Source organism: Artemia sp. Qi Xiang Cuo, chromosome 7, assembly GCF_049724085.1.
Source record: "Artemia sp. Qi Xiang Cuo chromosome 7, ASM4972408v1, whole genome shotgun sequence".
NCBI classification, from domain to species: domain Eukaryota; kingdom Metazoa; phylum Arthropoda; class Branchiopoda; order Anostraca; family Artemiidae; genus Artemia; species Artemia sp. Qi Xiang Cuo.
In genome coordinates, this window is record NC_142800.1 from 49,372,996 (window position 1) to 49,397,891 (window position 24,896).

The 24,896-nt window shown below is 35.4% G+C and overlaps 1 protein-coding gene across 1 annotated transcript in view; it reads left to right on the forward strand.

Annotated features, from left to right (window-relative positions):
• Positions 1 to 24,896, forward strand: part of LOC148950370 (uncharacterized) — a 186,788-nt gene that overhangs the window by 69,201 nt on the left and 92,691 nt on the right. Inside the window, exons 5-6 of the mRNA XM_089091851.1 lie at positions 4,111 to 4,295; positions 18,252 to 18,358. Of these exons, the coding sequence (XP_088947977.1) occupies positions 4,111 to 4,295; positions 18,252 to 18,358 (292 nt within the window). The remainder of the gene's footprint in view (positions 1 to 4,110; positions 4,296 to 18,251; positions 18,359 to 24,896) is intronic.

A 24,896-nucleotide genomic window follows, 5' to 3' on the forward strand; every position in this document is an offset into this window, starting at 1 on the left:
GCACAAATGTAACAAATGTAACAATTGGAATATTATAACACTTTTTTCAAAGCTTTGAAGAAAAGTAAAAAAGGCTAAATACCCCTAACTACGCTTAAAAGCTATTTTAAAAAGAAACTCCGTGGAGATTTCCATGGAAATGACCATAGCAGAGGCTTTGAGCCTGGGTGGGAATCTAAGAGGAGTCTTTGAATATTTTGACCACAGGTGACTTATTGTTGCGACTTTCTTAAATTTGGTAATTTTTGTGAGCATTTGGAAATCAAAGCTTACACTTAATAATTGATACTAAGTGTCCTAACATTTTGTTTGGATTAAAAGTGACGAACTAGGATGAAAATCTCAACATCTTCCTGGAGCTACTTCAGTCTGCATATTATTTCATTTAATTACATTTAAAACGGATGAGCTTTTCATTTTTTACCAGAAAATAGCTGGCATTTAATTTTTCTTCATACCGAATAAACTATTAAGTGTTTTTTTGTTTCATTGTAATTGAAGTGTTCTCATGAGAAGTGTTCATCATGTATTTTTCAATTTGATATGTTTACTCCTTTTAGATGCAGTTTATAATTTGACTGATATTAGGTATTTATCAATTTATAATTTGGATTGAATCCCCAAAAGAAAAAAACGAATAATATCCAAAAGAGCAGCCAAAAGCAATAAAAAAGCAGCAGTTCAGCCTTAGCCTACATGACTTATATTCTATAAAAAAGCCAAAAAACTTTAAAATGCATTTTTTTTTAATTGTAATTAAAAACCAGTTTTTAATACAAGAAGTCTTTTTAAGAATCCAAAAGAGCAAAAAAAAAACAATCAATATCAAAGTCGCCCATTTCAACTGTTTTAAAGGTGACAAAACAGATATAGGCAAAGAGCATTATGAAAAAATTAAGCTTTTAAGTTCAAACTTATATTCAAGGTTTTTACCTAGATAACTGACGAATTTTGTGATACGGTATTTGAAATTTTGTATGCAGTAATGCTCGATAAAAAAAACTACTTTTGAAATCTAATTTTGAGAATTGTTTATGTTAAGAATACATAACTAATAGATACTTCAACTACTCGTATTATGCAAGGGTTCTGAAACGCCACAGCCATTTCGTTTCTACCACATTTCTACTTCTCTTGATGAATAACGCGCCGCCGACATCTTACCGGCGGCGCGGCGTGCCGTTTTTGGCCCCGCCGCTGCCGGTCTTCCCTCATCGGCGCGGCGCCGGGGTCTACTTCCCGGGATAAATTTCTGGTCCTCACACAAGAAGTGTTATTTTGTCTCTTAACGGAGCCCCCTTCTCACCTGTATTCATCCCCTCGCATTCTGGACACAAGGTCTAGGAAACTTAGCCATGGAGGTAGGGCTCGAAATGGTAAATGAAAAAGATAATTATTCGTTTGGGGTTGGATGACTTCTTGTGTTTGAGCTCTCTGTTTCAAGTTTCAAGCCTAACTTACTGCCCTTGCCCTGAGGGCTATGGGGGGGGGATATCCAAAGGTATAATTACAGAAGCTGTGTAAATTTTGTAATCATGTTTCTACCGGCATGTGTCTTCGGCTCCCGGATGTTATTACTATGTATTGCGTATAAATATAAGTTTCTTGGCTGTCTTTTGCATTCAAATTTTCTTATTTAAGAAAATAGGAAAATACCAATGACAGGTGTTTATTCAAATTTACCCGAGTTCCTCTTATTATAGTCGTTTATTTATGTATAGTTTTCGGCTAGTTGCTTGTATATTCTTCAAATATTATTCAATTTCTTAGAACAATTGTTCTAGATAATTCCACAAGACAACACACTTTCAAGTTTGATTTTCAATGACAATTTATTATAATCGTTTATTTATGTATAGTTTTTGGCTATTTGACTGTGGCGGATCCAGGGGAGGGGCTAGGGGGGATCCTCCCTTGCTAGTTGCTCGTATATTCTTCAAATATAATTCAATTTCTTAGAACAATTGTCCTAGATAAATCCACAAGAAAACACACTTTCAAATTTGATTTTCTATGACAATTTAGTTTAGTTTTTTATGTATTTCTCGTGTTCCGCTAATCCCCCTTTTATGTTCATTAAACGTAACTGTATTTTGTCTGTGTGTGTGTGTGTTTAATATGATACTTCGAGTGTAACCTGGTATAAGAAAGAGAAATTATGCCATATTTTTTTTTATACGGTGATGTGACACTTCAATTAAGCTGAAAAAATATTTTCAGTGTTTAATGATCTAAATCTGTAGAACCGCTACCCTTTTATTAATTTTTTTTAATTCTTAATTCATGCTAGATCCTAACATTGACATTGAGGTTTTTATATATATATATATATATATATATATATATATATATATATATATATATATATATATATATATATATATATATATATATATATATATATATATATATATATATAACACACACACCGAGATAGATATATACAGAGATAAGAGAGAGAGAGAAGATACAATTTTTCTTACGTGATCACGGAGAGAAGTGACTGGTTCAATGACTACATTAGCTTCATGGAATGGGAGTTTGGTTTGCATGTTGAGTGGTGCAGTTGACCGGTTGACAGTTGGCTGGTGTATGATGGGTCCGGATGGTTGTGTCATATTGCTGTGGATGCTGGATGGGGGAGCTGGATAGTTGGTTATTGGGGACGATTTTTGCACTTTGGGCCGGTGGGGAACGATTGTGGGGAACTTTGGGCCGGAATAAAAAGAAGTATGATCTACCTCATGTGCTAAGCTCGCAAGCCATTTAAATGCAATGTTTACATACTTTTTTTTATGTTTTGATATTGCTCTTTACCGACCTCTGGAGATCCAGGTTCAAAAAATATTTAACAATCTGTTAACTATAATAGGATCTGTATAAATTTTAGTAGAATTAATTTCTTTACCCACTAAGAATATAAAAGAATAACTTACTTCTTGTGTGTAGCTTTTGTCAATATTCCTTTTGTTTGAATGCATCATTATATCTCAAATGTCAATGTTGAACTGAGGAAATAACTAATTGTCAGAGTTTTTATATCCGTATTCAAGGTCAAACATAAGTCAACCACATCTAACAATTAAAGGTAGCAGACCGATAGGAAATTACTATAGTATAAAGGAAACATCACGCACTTTGAACACAGATCAGCACGAATTTTCACGGTAGTTGAATTCCGGTCATTACACTGTCTGCTTGTATGGCGGGAGTACTGTTCGCTTGAAACTGTTATAGCTATATGGTGGGACACTGCTACCTATCATTGTAGCTATATGGGGGGACGCTCTTCTACCTTATATTATACCTATATGGGGGGAGTGTGCGCTACTTACCATTATAGCTATATGGGGGGACTATGCGCTTCCTTTAATTGTACACAGTAATTTTCTATTACCCCGCTACCTTTAATTGTACACAATAATTTCCTACCTGTCTCGTGCCTTTAATTATACACAGTAATTTCCTATTACCCCGCTACCTTAGATTGACCCATTACTACTGGTAGTCCACGTGGAATAAATTGATTGCTTGGTAGTCCCCTGTTTAGCTTTTGATTTTTTGATTTTTTTTCTCTCTTCTTTTTTTTATGTGGATCATTGTATTTTATGATTTTTTTTTTATTGTTTATTTTTTTCGTTTATTTATTATTTTTTTCTTTTTTTTTTCTCTTGTGTTGAGTTTCTTAAAGGTGTGAATGTATGATGTTGAAAATGTTTTTGTTCTTTATGTATTTGTTTCATTTTTTTTCTCTCCTGTTTTTTTTCCTGGCCATAGAGCCTTACGGGGGAGTTTATATTGAAGTGTATTTTGTTAAGTTTATTGATTGAATAAATTAATTGATTGATTGATTTTAGATGACCCAGCTAAATAAAAAGAATCGATGTTTCACACTTTTTCCCATCAAATGCCGCTTCGCCCCTAATTTGGTTCAATTTTTTTTTGAAAACCTTTCGATAAGTCTCTGTTTTGGGAATAGGACGTTGCAACCATTGTTGGAGACTTGGTTTCCAGTGGTTAAAAAACTTCTGGCAATTAGTTTCTTTTGGAAGCCAAGTACGGACGCCACCCAGGACTAAAACATATATTAGCTAATATATTTTTTGACAGGTAATCCATCTGACGGGACACGTTATCGAAACATGCAATAAAACGGAGGAAAAAACTGATGGACATAGTTTAATTGTAATTGGAGAACCCGTACCCCATCCGTTCCGAAATGAGGCATTAGATGATAGTAAAACTTTAACAACCAAACATAGTATGGACTTTAAGTTTACCTCTGTCGATAGAAGGTGAGCATTGCATTTGTGTTTTTATTCCTTTCTTGATCTTGCTCGCTTTCACAAATACTATTGATCTGTCGTTTTTTAATCCCATCTCCACTCCATTCTGTGATGCTTCTTCTATTTATATTATAATTTAATTTTTAGTAACACCACCTAAAAGACCACTTGTCAAACTGTTCGGGGCAATGAACTGTAAGAAAGGAGCGACACGGCTCAATAGTAACCGAAACTCTGAAAAACAGAATTTTGATGTCAATAGATATATGAAAAGAATTGGCTTATTATACTGGTTCCAAATATAGCCTATGTGATTCTTTAAGTTTAGTGTTACCCATCAAAGGCTACGAGCCTGAGAAAATTTGCCTGATTTTCGAAAAAGGAGGAGACACCCCCTAAAAGTAAAGGAATCTTAATGAAAATCGCACCATCGGATTCAGCGTAACAGAAAACCCTACCGTAGAGGTTTCAAGCTCCTATATGTAAAAATGTGGAATTTAGTATTTTTTGCCGTGTTTATTTATTTATTTTTTATTCGAGGCGATCACCCAGGGCTGATCGTATCGAACCAACGGTCATAGAATATCGAGAGACGGCTCATTTGAATCGAAATCAAAAGTTCTAGTGTCATTTTTAAGTAACCAAAAAGATTAGAGGACAACTAGACCCCTCCCACGGCCCTTTCTCCCAAAATTGTCCGATCAAAATTTTGAGATATCCTTTTTTTTATTCAGCATAGTCGGAAAACCTGATAAATATGTATTTGGTGATGGCTTGACCCCCCCCCCCCCCCACAGCCGCGGGGGCAGGGCTGCAAACTATGAACTTTGTCCATTGTTTACCTATAGTATTGGTTATTGGGGAGTTTACAGCTATTTTTCGGAGGGGGGATTTACGTAAGTGGATCTTTCCATGGAGGAATTTTTCGTGGGGAAGGGAATTTTCCATAGAGAGAGCCAGATATCCCAGAGTTCCTTAAAAAAAGATCAGAAATTAAATAAACAAAGCAACTTTTTTGAACTGAAAATAAGGAGCAACATTAAAACTCAAAACGAACAGAAATTATTACGCTTATGAGGGGGGTTTCCCCCTGCTCATTACCCCGGTCTTTAGACTTAAGTTTTTTTTAGAACTTAAAAACAACAACTTATTATTCTAATTAAACGGCCCTTTTTTTCAGGAGTCATTTTCAGGAGTTTTTTTCATGAAGTTTTAATGCTGCTCCTTGCTTTCAGTTCAAAAAACTTGTTTTTCTATTTAATACCTTAAAGAATCATTGACCGAAATGATGCAAAAAATTATTCCTGCATATTTTAAAATTGATTGAAAATGAAAGAAAATGGCTCAACTTTTGCGAGATATTTACATGACCACAAATTTTAAATCAGATCCGTGTGGAAAAAAAATCGTGCTAAGAACCGATATAACGAAAGTTTTATTCCCAAATTTATAGTTATAATTAAGATCGCCAGTCTAGTCAATACATTCCGAACTTTTCATACCAATCGGAGTAATCTACTTTTTGTGCTTCAAAGAAACCTTCCATAGGCTACCAACGGGATTGGGAAGAGAGGGTGTCCTAAGAATGTACTAGTCAAATTGACGCACGTTTCTGCAACCTGAGTAGAAAGGTGTACTGGCATAGCCAGAATACTCGTTCTTCCCTATTCTTAAGCAAATTAAGTAATTTTTTTTTTTTTTTAACTTAAAGTAAGGAGCGACATTAAAACTTAAAACGAACAGAAATTATTCCGTATATTAATGGGGCTGTCCCCTCCTTAACACCCTGCTCTTTACGCTAAAGTTTTTATTGTTTTAAAAAGTAAAGTTGTGAGAAAAAATCAAACTTAGCGTAAAGACCGGGCGTTGAGGAAGGGACAGCCCCTTTCATATACGCAATAATTTCTGTTCGTTTTAAGTTTTTATGTCGCTCCTTGTTTTCAGTAAAAAAAAAAAAAAAAGTTTTTTTTAGCCTACTTTATTTCTGAACGTTTTTGAATTAATACAGCTTTAAATTTGGCTCACCGTAAATGAATAATAAAAACAAAATTTGTATGTTAATTTTGCTTTTTTGGGGGGGCTAAATGGCTTTCTCGAAATTTTGATCTGACGCAACTTACGAATTAACTTACGTAACGAACTTCTATATTGGTATATTTTTATTACGTATATTAGTGGGTTCGCCCCCTAGTCAATACCTTGCTTTTTACGCTAAAGTTCAAATTTTGTTCTAATTCATTTATAATGGACTCTCAATCACAAAGGCTCTTAATTAGAATAAATAGCTCTGATAAAAGTACAAACAAAAAATTTTAGCGTAACGAGCGAAGTAATGACTGGGTAGCGAACCTAATCATATGCGTTATAATTTCTGTTCGTTTAAAGTTTTAATGTTCCTCCTTACTTTCAGTCGAAAAAAAATGTTTTTTTTTATTTAATTTCTGATTGCTTTAAGTTTTGATGTCGCTCCTTACTTTTAGTTGAAAAACTTGTTTTTTTTATTTAATTTCTGATCTTTTTTTTAATAATGCTGGGAAATCCTGCGCCCCCTTCATAGCAATGTCTCTTCCCCCATGAGAACTTCCTTCATGGAAAGATCATCCCACGTAACCCCCCTATCCCAACTACCAGAAAAAATCCCCCCTGAAAACTCCTGTATACCAATACTATATGCTATATTTAAACATTGGGCAAAGTTCATAAATTGCAGACCTTCCCCCAGGGACTGTGGGGGATTAAGTCATCCTAAAAGACATATTTATTGTAAATTTCAACCATTCTGAACAAAATGGCTATCTCAAAATTTTGATTGGGTGACTTTGGGAAAAATGAGCGTGGAAAGGGGTCTAGTTGCCCTCCATTTGTTTTTGTCACTTAAAAAGAGCACTTGAACTTTTAATTTCCGTTCGAATGAGCAAAACAAATACACACGCATCCGTGATCTTACTTCTGGCAAAAAATACAGAATTCCACATTTTTGCAGATAGGAGCTGGGAACTTCTATAGTAGGGTTCTCTGATACGCTGAATCTGATGATGGGATACTCATCAAAGTTCTATGACTTTTAGGGGCCATTTCCCCCTTTTTTCGAAAATAAGACAAATTTCCTCAGGCGCGTAACCTTTGATGGGTAAGATTAAACATTAATGAAACTTATATATTTGAAATCAGCATAAAATTCTGATTCTTTTGATGTATCTATTGGTATCAAAATTCCGTTTTTTAGAGTTTCGGTTACTATTGAGCCGGGTCGCTTCTTTGGTTCTACACCTAACAGTTAGGTTCTACGCCTACTTACAGTTCGTTACCACGAACTGTTTGATATCTTATTTGGTATCTTTCGGAATTTTGATATCAATAGATACATCAAAAGAATTAGATTTTAATGCTGATTTCAAATATATAAGTTTCGTAAAGTTTAGTCTTACTTATCAATAGTTTCGCGCCTGAGAAAATTTGGCTGATTTTAGAAAAAAAGGGGAAAGACCTCCTAAAAGTTATTGAACCTTAATGAAAATCACACCATCATATTCAGCGTATAAGAGAACCCTACTGTAGAGGTTTCAAGCACCTATCTACAAAAATGTGGAATTTTGTATTTTTTGCCAGAAGAAAGATCACGGATGCGTGTTTATTTGTTAGTTTTTTCGGGGGCGATCGTATTGACCCACTGGTCCTAGAATATCGTGGGAGGGCTCTTTGGAACAGAAATTAAAAGGCCCCCTCCCACGGAGGGAGGGCAACTAGGCCCCCTCCCACACTCATTTTTTTCCCAAAGTCACCCGATCAAAATTTCTAGATAGCCATTTTGTTCAGTATATGTGGCATCACGATAACAACGCATTTCCTAATGAGGTAATTTCACAAAACTCCCTTGGAGGGGGCAGGAAATTATCAGCTTTACCAAACGCTAACCCATGTTAGTGACTATTGGGAACTATAAAAGCACGTTCAGGAAGGATTTTTTCTGATAGGTGGGGAGAGAGTCTGAAGTTATATGGGAGGATCTTTCCATGAAGGAAGTTTTCATGGGGGGGAGGGACATTTCTATGAAGGGGGCGCCAGATTTCCCATCATTATTAAAGAAAAAGATCAGAAATTAAATGTAAAAAAAAACAAGTTTTTCAACTAAAAGTAAGGAGCAACATCAAAACTTAAAATGAACAGAAAATATTACGTATATGATTGGGTTCACCCCCTAATCAATACCTCGCTCTTTAAGCCAAAGATTTTTTAGTACTTTTATAAGAGCTATTTATTCTAATTAACGACCTTTGTGAATAAGGGGTCATTTTTAAAGAATTGGAAAAAAATTCGAACTTTAGCTTAAAGAGTAATGTACTGACTAGGGGGTAAACCACCTAACATATGCATTACAAATCAATGCATATAGAAGTTCTTTACGTAATTTAATTCGTAAGTTACGTATGTTTGTTACAAATAAAAACAATCTTAATTAAAATTAAACAAGTTTCGAGGAAGCCAATTAACCAAATAGAAATAAAATTAGTATTCAAATTTTGTTTAAATTATTCATGTACGGTGCGCCAAAATCAAAACCTGCATTAATTCAAAAACGTTCAAAAATTAAATTAAAAAAACAAGTTTTTTAACTGAAAGTATGGAACGACGTTAAAACTTAAAACGAACAGAAATTATTCCGTATATGAAAGGGGCTGTCCCCTCCTCAACGCAACGCTCTTTACGCTAAAGTGTGACTTTCCCACAACTCTATTTTATTTAAACAACAAAAAAACCTTAGCGTACAGAGCGAGGCGTTGAGGAGGGGACAGCCCCTTTCATATACGGAATAATTTATGTTCGTTTTAAGTTTTAACGTCGTTCCTTACTTTCGGTTAAAAAAAACTTGTTTTTTTTTTTTTATTTAATTGCTTTTAAGATGAAACCTTTCCGCTGCCCGTTCGATTAGTAAAACTGCATAAAGCTAAGTTAACATAGTTCTAATCAAGTTAACTTTTCCTTTAAAATACATACATTTAAGTGATCAGCACCTTTAATCTTGTAGTGAATTTATTTAGAATTTAAGTGTTCATTAAAAATGGTAGTGAGTTAATTTATTTAAATTTTGTAATGAATTTGTTTTTATTTTCTGTTTGAGTTCTTTCATATAATTCTAGGCCGAAAGAAGGGACAGCAAAATCGCCACTTCTGAACCTTTCTAATGAATTTACGTATCGAAACTCGCGGTTCCACCAATAATAATAATAATACAAGTAGGTGCACTTGGGGGGGGGGGGGGGGTCAGGAGTTAAAACCCCAAAATTGTTTTTCTTGCCATAATGATATGACTTTTTCAGGAGAAGTTCAATAGGTCAGTCTCAAGGAAGGGTGTAGTTCTCAAACCTATCCTCTGATTTCTTTACCAATTAGATTTCAAAAACATTTGAGCTGAAATTGGTATTGTTTAAATGAAATGCGCATGAATCAGCCCTCCTCGAAGTATTGTGATTGACTGCGTGAACTGCATAAGAGAAACGGCTTGTTTAGGAGTATTTAATGTAAAAAATAAAGTATATTTTATTAAACAAAATTAAAAAATACCTTGGCAACGATCAGAAACGAATTAATATAATAATTCAGATTTAAAACGAACAGAAATTTAAATGAATGAGGTTATCAAACGTAAAGATGACATATACTTTTACGGATGAATCGATTAATCATAAAAGTAATTAGATAAAAAAAAAGATTTTTTCAACTGAAGGCAAGGAGCAACATTAAAATTTAAAATGAACAAAAATTATTCCGTATGTGAGGAGGCTGTCCCTTCCTCAACCTTGCTCTGTGCTCTGAAGTTAAAAAGTTTTTTTTTTTTTTTTTTAAATACTTCACATTCAAATTAAACAACCCTTTTGTTTGAGCAGTCTGTCTTAGAGGATTGTGAGAGTCAAACTTTAACAAATACTATATATTTAACTAATACCAATAACAAATATTATGTTTGAACAAAGGGCTAATTGTGTAGCTTACAGCCCTTTTCCCAAGCCTTTTTCCAGGCATACTTATTGAACCTTTCAACTATTTGGAATCAAATGGTTATCTCAAAATTATAATCAGATGTCTTTGGGGAAAAAAGGAATGGGGGAGGGGGTTAGTTGCCCTTCAATCTTTTTTGTCAATTAAAAAAGGCGCTAGAACTTTTTATTTTCGTTTGATTTACCCCTCTCTCAATCTTCAAGGACTATTAGTTCGATATGATCACCTCTTGGAAAAAAACAACAAATAAACACGCTTACGTTATGTTTCTCCTGGTAAAAAATACAGAATGTCTATATTTTTCAGAAAGGAATTTGAAACATCTATAGAAGGATTTTCTGATATGCTGAATCTGATTGTGTGATTGTCATTAAGATTCTTTGAATTTTTAGGGATGTCCCCTCTCCCCACTTTCAAAAAGTCAAACAAATTTTTCAGACTCTTAACTTTTGATGGGTAACATTAAGCTTAATGAATTTATATATTTGGAATCAGCATAAAAATGCAATTCTTTTGATGCATCAAATGTTATAAAAATTCCGTTTTTTAGAGTTTCGGTTACTATCCTCTAAACTTTCTAAAATGGTGGAGTTTTCATTTGAGCTTGACTGAATAGTTTTACTGAAATAGTTAACTTTAATGAAATAGTTTTACTATCGGTTAATTGTAGGAATATGTGTGATTTTTTTCAGTTTTTGTGCTTAAGAACCAAGATGCTAGATTGAAATTAAAATTTGGAACAAAAATTGGATATTCTATCAAAATGTTCGGTCAATCGTAGACTTGTGCTTTTTATGTGTTTTTAACATGAAATTTCTTGTGGATGGGGATCTTCGGTGAATCTTCGTAATTTTTAGTTTTCTATTTAACTGAAATCATCCTTCAGACGTCCTTGAATTTGCATGTATCTTAATCCAATAAATCAAAAAAAGAATCTTCTCATGTTCCCCTCATGTTTCTTTATTTGTTTAAATAATATAAGTTGAATTCATTTATTTTTAAAAAAAAGTTTAGTTCTGTTGCTGAAAAAAGAAAAAAAAAGGTCATTACAAATCTATAAAACCAGATTTTATTCTATAATTTCTGTCTTAATGGGGGTATATTTGGTCGTTTCTATAAGTCTTGAAACTTTCAAGCGGATAAGCGAAAAAGAAAGACGGTTTTTCATGTTCACAATCGGTAATACTAAATTTGTCTTCAAAAACTTGTTGTACTCGTTAAGATCCCCTTGGTCTTATCTACTAACCCTGAAAGTTTAATGTTGATGGTAGAATATAATTTTTGCCTTATTTTCCGGTGGCAAGAATCGATAAAAACAGTTTGTTTTTTCAAAGTATGTTTTCCAATTAGACTCGTTTCGCCCAGTGTGTATGCCCAGTAAGTTGCAATCCGATCTGAGACAAATTTTGGCACATTTTGGGCGTCACAAATCAATACAGCCAAAATTAATTTCAAATTTCTGTCTTTATGATTAGTTTTGTACCCTTAAATAAAATCCTGTCTTAAGTATATATTATATTGTTTAATTTGAGTAGTTAGAACTTGTTGATACCCCCAAGATGGATTGTTAAAAAAGGCAGTCTTTGGAAACATGTCATCATTCATCCGTAGAACTTGGCTTAGCTATCTTAACTTTCTTTCATTATAGCCTTAAGTGGAGTCGGACCTCATTTTTTATACAGCTTATCTGTTAAAATTTGAATTCGAAATTTCATTTTACTATGAAGACTAATCGAAATAACAGTTACCATTCCTGAATCCGCTACAAATGACAATTTTTGCTCGCCAGCCGGTTTCTTTTTCAACTCTTTTTTTTTTTATATTGTTAATCTGTGTCGTAGTACTATGGGTTGTGTTACTATGGCCCTTAAAAGATGAATAGGACCTCATTTTTATAGAGCTTATTGTTTAACATACGATCAGTCAAACGAGTATCAAAAAATATCCTTAGACAATTCCTCTGGAAATCATTTAGCAAAATTTTTCTCAGCCTGTCGAAGTGCCCAAGTTTAAACAACACTGTCTTGATCTGTATGATATTTGTAAGCATTTTCTATGTGCCTTTTACTGTCTGATTCTGGAAGAATCGTATCATACTTTAATGTATTTAAAATCCTATTTGAAATTCTTAAAATCCTGCTCCAAACGTCTAAAAATCTTTCTGAAAACTCTGTCCACTTTTGTGGGCATGGTCAATATCAGGGTTGCCACACAACTGAAAACGACATTTCTGTGGGAAAATCTTAAATTTCAGAACGGACGAACCAAATGAAACGAACCGAATACGAAACGAATACAAAAGAAATAACCAACATTGGATTTTGGATTATTCAGTTTTAAATTCATTTGCGCAACCGTGTCATTAATTCATACATATAAAGGGCCGCTGAGGCCCATGAACTGGCGCGGGCAAACCCTTTATAGTGGGGAGGATCCCTTACATTATGCTATTAAGTTTGCGTAGAAGCTGGATTGTTGGACTACAGACTGCACAACCGCTTTCGAGAAAATTAATTAGGAGTTGACAAAGATGGCATTGTTTCCCAATATTCGGTTCGTTCCTCGTTCGTTCGGTTCGAATACTCGAGTGTTCGTGTCCTTCCAGAGTTACTTTAGGTAAACTATGGGAATTTTGGCATAGTAAATGGTCCATAAGGCCTCGTTCAAAATACTGCTAATTAGGTACAGATTATTTTTAGCCCATATTGAGACCTACTAACCCCCTCCCCCCACTCCCAACAAAAAAAATTGATAGGAATCATTTAAGTTCAGTTCATACAGGAATCAGTTCAGTTTTGCACCCATAGTAAATTCAAGTTATCGCAGCTTGAACCTGTTATTTTTGCACCGATTGAGAATTTCTTAGCTTTCGTTTAAATAAAGCAAATATAGTGCATTTCCCGACGTCACGTCGGGAAATGCTATTATGCGCCTATTTCCCGACGTCACGAATCGATATTACCTTTTTTTGGCGAAATATGTCTTAATCAAAGTATAATCACCTACGGAACAAGTACTGACAAAACCTATCCTCTCCACACAAAAAAAGTGACCCTTTGTATACCTATGCGAACCTGGCAACCAAAGTATAATCACCACAGAACAAGTGCGTAACTCGTCGCCTGAATCACGCTGTAGCAAAATTATTGGCCAGGGCAAAGTACTTTGGCTCGGAGCGATTAAGTAGTACAACATTTTGCGTCTAGAGGCGCTGACGTACGCGGGGTCACTTTTGGAGAGTTTTGTCAGTACTTGTTCCGTAGGTGATTATACTTTGGTCTTAATTAAGGTTCTTTCGGTTCTGTCTACATGTAACTCTTAAGTCGATGGGCCATTACCTATCCGTGGTTTTCGAAACCTGTATTCAAAAAAGTTTTCTAGCCTTTCCAGGCTCCCGTTGGTCCATCACTTCTAAGTTTCAGACAGATAAAGGACAACGAATGTCTCGGCCCTCTTCCGGGATCTCTAACACCCTTCTCCTTCCAACAAAAAATTTGTGGTCTCCTTGGCCCAAAAACGATCCGCGAAAGTTTTAAGCTAATCGGAAAAATTTTTGTTAGTCATTTTTGGTTCCCTGTTTTTTTTTGGGGGGGGGGGCAGGGCAGGGATGACCACATACTATTTTTTTTTATATTGAGGTTCAGTTAACCCAAAGATTAACAGTTTTAGCTTCCAATCCGTTCAGCAAAAGAATCATTGACCTTTTTTGGGCCTAGTCTTCGTCACATTTATTTTGTGTGTGTGAATTGGGGTCCCCTTGGGCCAAGGAATTTTACTATCAAATTTTACTATCAATTATTAACTATCAAGCCAAATATAAAAAAAGTTTCGTTGGTTCATTTTATGGGACCATGCTCTTAATCCAAACTTTTAGCGCCTAAGAGTCCTGTCGCCCAGAAAGCTGTCCGGTACAAGTTTCGAGCTGTTTGGAAAATGGGAGTTTTAGGCTCTTTTCAGAAGAGTCAAAAATTTTCTTTCTATTTTTTCTTGTGCAATTGGGCCCTTTTGAGTTAAAAACCAAATGATTTAAGTTCGTCCTTTTTGGGCTCCACTTTAGGAGGGACCATGTCCCCAAGCTATTTTTTGTATATCAAATCCCTCTTGTAACGGAGACTTGCGGCTGTTAGTTTCAAACCGACAGTGACCAAGATTCAAAGATTCAAGATTCAACAACTTTAATCAAAATGATTCATGCCGGCTTGGCGGCCGGTTACAAATAAAGCACATATATGCTTGAAAAACGTAACCAGTACACATTTACTAAATTATAAAAAAAAACAAATCATCACTGAAATAAACACAAATAAAGAACAATAAAAAAAAGAGATAATAATAATTATTACTGAATAATAAACTATGAATTATATTAATAACAGAACAAAAAACAAAATTACTTAATTTGTCCTCTCTCGACTTCCAGCCCCACACTCACCAACCGCCCGCAAGGAGATGCCTCTTTAACCGGTTTTTAAATTGCGGGACACTTTCCGCTTCCCGAATTGAGTCTGGAAAGGTATTCCAGACCACCGGACCCGAGTGCCTTGCCACATGGCTAGAACGAACCGTACTTCTTGGCTCACTTACCAGGTCTCCAGCATTTCTCGTAGCATATCCATGATAAAATGAGTTAAAACGAAAAAAAATACTAAAAACTCAGGTGCTAAACCATTCAAACTCTGAAACACAAAAATACGAATCTGAAAATCTCTAATCTGACCTACTTTCAAAATTCTAAGTTCCCTAAAAATCGACTCTGTACTTAAAACTCCTGTATCATACTCACCAATTAATCTCACTGCTTTATTTTGCTGAATCTGCACTCGTTTAAAATTGCACGTAAAATTACTAGCCCAAATCATACATCTATAATTTATATACGGCGCAATCAAAGAATTGTATAAAATAACTAAAATATGAGAAGGTAAAAAATGCTGAAAACGTCTTTAAATCCCAAGGCCACGGGCTACCTTACACGCAACCACATCACCGTTTCTTCTCCAGCTGAGGTTCTGATCGAGAATGAATCCTAGGTAACTCACTTCCTCAACCCGCTTTAGTACATCACCATTTATTGCTATGTCACTGGGAAAAATTTGAGATACACCAGTCCGACTAAACAGAATATAGTTACTCTTTGCCGCGTTAATGCTAAGTAAGCTAATGCCTACAAAGTCACTCAACCCTTGCACAGCTCTGTTTGCTTTCTGGACCAATTCTTCAAGAGTCTTCGCTGCCACAACAAGTGTGTATCGTCGGCGAAAGATGTCATAGACGCACCAGGAATATAAAACAGCATATTGTCAACATACACTAAATACAACAGGGGTCCTAAGACGCAACCCTCGGGAACTCCACAAGAAACAGGGAAAAACTTAGAAAACTTCTCCCATAGATTTACCCTAACTGACCTACCATTTAAATACGAACTAAACCAATCCAAACATCTCCCTTTTACACCCAAATCCCTTAATCTATCCAATAAAATACAAAAATCAACGGTAGCAAACGCTTTTTTAAAATCTATAAGAATACTAGTACAATATTCACCCTTTTCCAAAGCTAAATTAACATTTTCTAAAAGATGTTGTACAGCATGCGAAGTCGAATGGCCCTTCCGGAATCCAAACTGGCCATCATACAATGCATGCAGGCTCGTGAGGTGATCATAAAGTCTTCCGTGGATAACTTTTTCATAAACTTTCGAAAACACTGGCAAAATAGAAATAGGCCTCCAGTTTGATATATCCATTTGAGTGCCTCCTTTTTAGAGAGGGAGAATCTTTGCTGTTTTCAATAATTTTGGAAATACTCCCTTCTGCATAGATAAATTTATTAGGTGCACTAGCACAGGAAGAATGTACACCAGAATTGATCGAATAGTCTTCAGGTTAACACCATCTAACCCGGCACTGTTGGATCCAATCGAGCTGACGATCTTTGTTAATTCATATGAATCACAGGGACGAAATCCCTCGCCCCTCCCATCAGCACACGAGTTGCTACCAACAAGAGCTTGGGAATTTCTAGTTTCCGCTTGTATCTTCGTTCCAATGTTAGTAAAATAATCACCAAACTTGTCAAACAACTCTTGTCTATCCTCTACAACCACTCCTTCGATTTCAATTCGAGGGTCCTGAGTTCTCCGAGGCCCGCTAAGCAGTTCATTAATAACTTACCAACAAGTTATTTGGCCGATTTCGGGATCTTGTAGGACCTTTCTCCCTCCCAACAAAATATTTATCTCCTTAGCCCAATCGACGATTCTTGAGAGTTTTATAAATTAATAAAAAGACAGTTTTTTGGACCTTTTTTCGGAGGAGCCAAATTTCATTTTTCAAGTTTTCGTATGCATTTGGGTCCTCATTACCCAACGACTTCAGAATAGAAGTTTCAAGCCAATAGAAAAGATATTTTGCCTTTTTGAGGTCCTGCTTTCTTTGGCTCCCCTTGACCGAGAGACTCCCAATTATAAGCTTTAAGACGATAAGATTTTTTTTTTGGACCATTTTCGGTCCCATTTTCGAAGCAACCTTCCATGTTTGGGCCCCCTTAGTCTAAGGACAAAGGTATAAGTTTCGATCCAATTCGAATAGCAAATTTGTGTTGTTTTTTGCTCCATTTTGGTGGGGGGGGGCGTGCCTCTAAACAATTTTTCACATTGGGTTCCTCTTGGCCTATGGATATAGGGCTGTATGCTTTCAACTGACAAGAGGCAAAAGTCTATTTGACCTAGGCCCCCAAACAATCTTTTCCATCCCCAACAAAGTCAGTAATTTTCTTGGTCCGAGAATGATCCCTGAAAGTTTCGATTCAGTTGCACGCTTAAGGTCAAATGCGCCCCGCCATTGTATAAAGCGTATTTTTAAACATTTGTACGAAATACTCCCTACCTAAAAGTCTTTGTCCAAGCGGAACCTAAATTTAACCGTTTTTTTTGTCGATGTTTTCTTTTTTTACAGGCAAATTTGAGCTATATATTTGCATATTAGGGGGGGGGGTAAAGTATCTCTGTAGTTTCCATAATTTAGTTAATAAAGTATTATATTTTCATAATATTTTTTGGTATTTCATTAGGATTGAGCGTCAGAGAAACAGACCCGCTATACTTTACCTTCCCCCCCCCCCTTATGTGAAAATATATTGCCCAAATTTGTTTCTAAAGTATTATACTTTAATCTTGCTTTGGTATATTTCATTACGATTAAGCTTCAGAGAAACATATATGAAGAATATTAGGTAGGGGGTATTTCATACAAGTATCCATTTGGCTATTGTATTAGGCCTAAAATGGACTTTTTGAGGCCTGAGGTTGAAGCACTTTCTGAAACCTCTATTACCCCTCTCTCCCCTACAAAAAATTCAGGGATCTTTGCCCTGATGATTCGTGGACCAATAGCTATATCGCACCTTAACAATACTCTATAATCGGTGGTACTACTCGATACACAGTCTATAAAACGGCTATCTGTTGTGGACTTCAAGTATATTTGGATATGAACTTGCTACGTCCCCCCGTCTAGCCTCTGTGGTTTTAGTTTTGTTCACCCATGAACAGAAAAACATTTTTTACATAATACAAACGCTGCACTCATGAAAAAACTGTCGTTTTTGCTAGCGTGAAGTATATGGTTATAGCCAGTTTCATCAACTCTAATACAATAATAATTAATAATATGTTGTTTCAGTTTGGTTCAATCTGTTTTACTGAAAATGGAAAAGATTGCTTTAAAATTGCCTATAAGTATGAATTTTTTTTTATTTGAACATCAGTGATTTATAGTTTTGAATGAATTATGGCCAAGAGAAGAGGGCTGAAAAAAGTATCCTGTCAAAATGGTAAAACTAAACAAATTATCGCCAAACTATTTTTTTGTTCCTTCTACCATGATTAGATTTTTTTCTTTTCTTCTTTAATGGTTATGACAAAAAATAAATTACGATAGCTATTTTTTCTTCATTTTCTTTCAGTGTTCGAAAATATTTTGGTTATGCTTCTGTTGACTTAGAAGGAAAGTCGCTGATGGATTTTTATCACATTCTTGATGGAGAGGCTATTGGAAAGACCTTCAAAACTTGTACGTATGCTTCTTCTTTCTTAAATTCGGTTGCATGTTATTTCGATGCTATTCCTTGGTTATCGAAGTCAAAATATAATCAAATTTTGGACTTTTGAATAGTTGTTTCCTGTCCTGTTGAATTGTCATGTTTATTTTAGTTTAAAAGGCTCGATATTGAGAAATGCGCTTGCCAAGACATTATGATAACTTTTCCTTCAGCCTTAAGTTTTGTTTCTCTGAACATTAATGGTACCAAAGATAAGGATCTGCTAATTGACGAGCTGCTAAATTTTGATGTTTTAATCTTGCACGAGCATCTACTTTCTAAAGTTAATACGAACAGTTTATGACGGTCTGCTACACATGATATATTTATTCGAGAAACAAAAAAGACCCGCGGTCGCCCTTCTGGCGGCACCGCCATCTTCATTTGGTCGGGATATCAGCCTATGCAAATTTATTCTGATGCTAATATTCTAGTGTAATAAAATTGCTTTTGTAAATGTGTATATCTCATGCAATCTTCGAAATATTTATTCATTTATTGCTTTTGCTAAAGCTTTCCATAAACTGAAATCTCTTTTCACAAAATTTGCAGGTAAAAATGTTGATTGGATCCTAGCCGGGGATATGAATACTGACATATTGACCTCATCTATTACGAATTAATAGCAATTAATTTTGCTTTTTTCATCGTGATATCGGTTAAATTGTATTTTTGTTCTTTATTGTTTGTTTTCGTTTTGATGTTATTTTTTTCTTCTGTATTTTCTATTATTCCGCAGTGTCATTTATAATGTTCATTTGTGGGCTTTAAATAAATTGTAATTGTTATTATATGTACATTTGTTGCTTATGCACTTTATTGCCTATTTTTTCTTATTGGTTGAACACATAGATATACATCGAAGTTGTTTTTTTTTTTTTCAATGGAATACTCCCAGAAATATGATCTTTGTAATAATTGAACTTCCAAGCTATTTTACCGGGAAGAGCCAGCGAAAATAATCGTGTTGACTCTGTAGTCAGCGATCATTCCTCCAACAGATGCAAGTCCCTAGAACTTCAATCTATAGATATTTAAAACTAGTTTTGACTATTATTAATCAAAAAAACTTTTTGCACAAAATAATCTTTTCAAAAAAAAGTAATGAACTCCATTAAACCAAAAATGAACAAAAATAGAATCAAATAATCTACTAAGCATACATCTACCACAAATAAGTATCAATAAATAAATGAAACCCAAAACAAACAGAAATTAAAATAAGTCAATCTCAAAACGAGCAGAAATTAATCTGAGTAGGGTTCTAAACCCTATGCTTTCTAAAACCCAGACTATAATCTATGGTTTAATGAAAAAAATTCAAATGAATTTACTGAAAACAATGTACATTATCAGTTTAATATACATATGCTGATATTTATTCCTTAAAATCTTAATTAATTTTCATTTCTTAAAATTATAAAAGTGAAAACATTTAAAATAATTTTTTTCGCTAAAGTACAAATTATATTCTGGCTTTTAGAAAGCATAGGGTTTAGAACCATACTCAGATAAATTTCTGCTCGTTTTGATTTTGACTTATTTTAATTTCTGTTTGTTTTGGGTTTCATTTATTTATTGTTACTGATTTGTGGTAATTGTATGCTTGGTGGATTATTTGATTCTATTTTTCTTCATTTTTGGTTTAATGGAGTTCTTTACATTTTTTTTCAAAAAACTTTTTTTGTGCAAAAAGTGTTTTTGATTAATTTTTGTTCGTTTTATGTTGACAAAGCCTTTTTCAGGGATTAAGACTGAGCCTCTTCTAAAGTTAAACAACCGTCCCTATCATAAAAACCTTAATATCTAGAGTTTGTTTCAACCCCAAAAGCCTTGACTATTTTGAATAGAATGGCTATCTCAGAATTTCTCTTAGACGCATTTCGGGACAATATGACGAGTGTGTAGAGGGGCGAGGATAGCTGCTCTCTAATCACTTTGACTCTTAAAAAAAGCACTAGAGTGTCTGATTACCAATCCAATGAGCCTCCTTCGAAGCATATATGACCACACTTTCTATAAAAAAAAAAAACTATATGTCCCCAAGGCATAACTTATAACTCTTGCCCTGAGGGCTGGGGTGATTTGTTATCCTCAAAGATATAATTTCCAGACCTTTCTAATAGGCTTACCAAAATGGCTGTATCAAAATTTTGATAGGAAGTGTTTGCGGAAATGATAGTGGGGATAATCAGATGGGACATTTGCCCTCTGATCACTTTCGACTAATAAAAAAAGGCACTAGTCCTCTCAATTTCCAATCGAATGAGCCCTTTTTGAAGCTTCTACAACAAAACTTTCTATAAAAAACGTTATATGCCCTAAGGGCATAACTTACAACCCTTTTCCTGAGGGCTATTGGGGGAGGGTTGTCATCCTCAAAGACATAATTTTCAGAGCTTTTAACTACGTTGAACAAAATGGCCATATCAAAATGTTGATCGGAAATGTTTGGGGAAATAATAGACGTTGGGGGGAGGATTTCCCTCCGATTACTTTCGACTATCAAAAAGGGCAATAGCCCTCTCAATTTCCAATCGAAAGAGCACCTTTTGAAGTTTTACGACAACACTTTCTATAAGACATTATATGCCCCCAGGGCATAACTCACAACCTTAGCCGTGAGGGCTGTGGGGGGTTGTCATACTTAAACACATAATTCCAAGACCCTTCAACTACATTCAAGAAAATGGCTATATCAAAATGTGGATTGAAATGGCTTTGAGCGCGGATGGGCCGGGGGGGGGGGCATGTGCCCTCCGATCGCTTTTGATTATTAATAAGGGCAGTAGCCCTCTCAATTTCCCATTGAACGAGTCAATTTTGAAGTTTTTAGAACAACGCTGGCAAAGACCTTGTTTCTAAAACTTTCCAGAACTACGTTGAAAAAAATGGCCATTTCAAAATGTGGTCGAATTGTGTTTGGGGAAATAATAGGTGTGAGAGGGAGGTTGGGTGCCCTCCAATAACTTTCGACTATTAAAAAGGCCACTAGCCCTTTGAATTTCCAATTTAATGAGCCCTTTTTGAAATTTCTACGAAAACCCTTTTAAAAAAAAAAACCGTATATGCCCCTAGAGCATAACTTACAACCCTCGCCCTGAGGGTTTGGGGGTTTGTCATCCTCAAAGACCTAATTTCCAGAACTTTTAACTACGTTGAACAAATAGTTATCTCAAGATTTTGATTGCTTGTATTAGGGGAAATGGTGGGCGTGAGAGGGGGGTTAGTTGCTCTCCAATTACTTTCGACTATTAAAAACGGAACTAGCCATTTCAGTTTCCAATCGAATGAGCCCTTTTGAAGTTTCTATGACAACGCTTTCTATAAAAACCTTATATGCCCACAGGGCATAATTTACAACCCTTGCCCTGAGGGCTTTGGGGGGGGGGACATCCTTAAAGACCGAATTTCCAAAACTTTCAACTATGTTGAACAAAATGGCTATCTAAAAAATTTGATTGGATGTGTTTGAAGAAAAGGTGGGCGTGAGAGGGGGGTTAGTTGCCCTCCAATCACTTTTGACTATTAAACAGGGCACTAGCCCTTTGAATTTCCAATCGAATTGGCCCTTTTTCAAGTTTATACGACAAAGTTTTCAATATAAACCTTATATTCCCCCAGGGCATAACTTGTAACCCTTGCCCTGAAGACTGTGGGGGGAGTATCCTGCTCAAAGATATAATTTCCAGTATTTTCAACTGCGTTGAACAAAGTGGCTGTCTCTAAAATTTTGATTGGATGTGTTTGGGGAAATTGTGGGCGTAGAAGGGTGTTAGTTGCCGTCCAATCACTTCCGACTATTAAAAAGGGCACTAGCCATTTCCATTTCCAATCAAATGAGCCCTTTTTGAAGTTTCTATGACAACGCTTTCTATAAAAACCTTATATGCCCCCATGGCATAACTTACAAGCCTTGCCCTGAGGGCTGTGGGTGGGGGGCGGGGGTGCCATCCTCAAAAACCCAGTTTCCAGAACTTTTAACTAAGTTGAAAAAATGGCTACCCCCCCCCTTTATGCCCCCAGGGCTTAACTTGTAACCGTTGCCCTGAGGGCTGTGGGGGGAGTTTCATCCTCAAAAATATAATTTATAGCCTATCTGGTAATCAAGTACGTTGAACAAAATGCATATCTCAAAATTTTGATTGGATCTGTTTGGGGAAATGGTGGGTGTGGAAGGGGTGTTAGTTCCATTCCAATCACTTTCGACTATTAAAAAGGGCACTAGCCATTCCAATCGAATGAGCCCTTTTCGAAGTTTCTATGATAACTCCTTTGATACGAAGTGCCCTGGTCTAGAAAAAAAAATACATTGTGTCAACATCGTTCTTTACTTAGGCAGCACTATTGCGCTGCCTATGATAGTTTGACTATCGCAAGTAAAGATATTTCAAACTCTTAAAAAGGACACTAGAACTTATAATTTCCAATCGAATGAGCTCCTTTCAAAGTTTCTATGATATTACTATCTATGATAGCGTTACGCTGCCTATGATACTGCTTATATGCCCTTTTGAAAAACTGTTTGCCTATAGTTCTTTTATTTATTTGAATCTCCCTAAACAATTGCGAAAAACTTCATGTGATCACTCTTAGCGTCATTAGTTACAGCGATCATAGTAGTAGCAGTATTAATAGTGCACACATAGTGCCTTCTGACTAGTTCAAAATCCACCATACCTTACCCAGAAAGGTCCAACCTAATAATGTGAGCCGTTCCTGACATGATATCACCATCTTGACAATCTACATACTCTTAATTCGTTTTGATTTCGTTCAACATCCTTCTAAATATTCGTTGAAAGCTTCACCTTAATACTCTTAGCTTGCTTAGTAGCAATAGTTGTAGTAACAGTAGTAGCATTAGTAGCAGTATGCACATAGCACTATTGGTTTTTTTTCAACATCCCCTCCAACACACGCTGACAGTTTCAACTTAAGGTATATGTTCCCTCTTAAACAAGCAATTTTGCGACCAGCCCGCAGCTGTAACTTGTACCAAAAGGACAAGATACTTATATCGTTGGATTCGTTAGTCTCAAATCCATCCATTCAGCGAGCCAGAGTTATGATTTTCCATACACTTTTTCTTGGGGAAGCACCTAAACTTGCTTAAAAAAATATGAAAATTTTCCTTTTTTCAACTAGTTTTAATTAATTTTTAGTTTAAAAAAACTATGAACGCCAATTTTTACAAGTGTAATTTGACAAATGGGTAGAGCTGAATTTCAGCTATGGAATGATGATAAAATGTTGTTTTTAGTTGTTATATCCAAACCATAGGAGAGCAGGAAAACGACACACTAAACATTGCACAAGGAACATAAGCCTTAATACCATAAACCGTTCCTGAAACATTGCTGATAAGTCCTCTTGACAATATGACTAAATCCATGGAGAAAATAAAACTATTTCGGACATTCACCGGTGTATGTCGATATTCACCAACTTCGGATATTCACGGTAACACATATACAACGACAAAAACTATGTTTATGCTGATTCTAAATTTTCTAAAATGTATTTATTTTAAGATTGCTCATCAAAAGCTAATAAAAATGAAAACTCGCTTGATATTAGAAATAAAAGTTGAACTTTCTCAAAAGAGTAGCGATCTTGATGAAAATTGCGCATTTAAATTCAACGTGTAAGAGAACCCTAATGCCACTATTGACATGATATGAAATCTTTTTCTATTTCAGAGAAGAGCAGTCATGTGTGTGACCATCCATATTCTTTCGATATTCTATATCCATATTATTAAAAGGGGAAATAGATCTAGTGCTGTTTGTAAGTAGCAAAATAGATCACGCCTTAGGAGATTGGCATATCCTGCATATCGGCCCGTGCAGCAGTAATTTGGGCCCGAGCAGCGTCAAAACGTTATCGAGCACAAATTTTGAGAACAGTTGATAGGGTATTTATGTAGCCTACCTGTCTCAGAGGTCATGCTAGCGTGTAGTAATCCATTCACCCCTGTACGTAAATATAGTCCACTTAAATGAAACGTTATTATAGACTGTTTATCCACCAAAAATAATAACTTTAAAGTGTCGCATAGTTGCATATGATCTATATTTTATCTTAGTAACCGTTAATTGTCCAAACACATCGAATCAAAATTTTGAGATAGCCATTTTGTTCAGAATAGTTAAACGGTCCAGTAGCTATGGCCCTAAGAATGTTGGGTATATCAACTCCCCACAGTTATGTAACTTGCCCATTATGCTTTAAAACTAAACCAAAGCCGCTGTGTGTATGCTGGTTGCCACTAAGACATCTCAGCAATATTCCAAGAACGATTGTGGGTATTAAGTTGAAACTTTTCCGAGCTACTGTATTGCTACTTCTGCTCTTGCAGTTTAACTAAATCATTAGAGCGTAATTGTATCCAGGTTGTAAAAAAGCATGTATAGAATTTTTTGGGAATGGTATTAAGTTTTATTTCTAGGTCACTTTGAGGAGGCATAAAACTAAATTAAGCGATACTGTTTGTGTCCAGATTTTCAA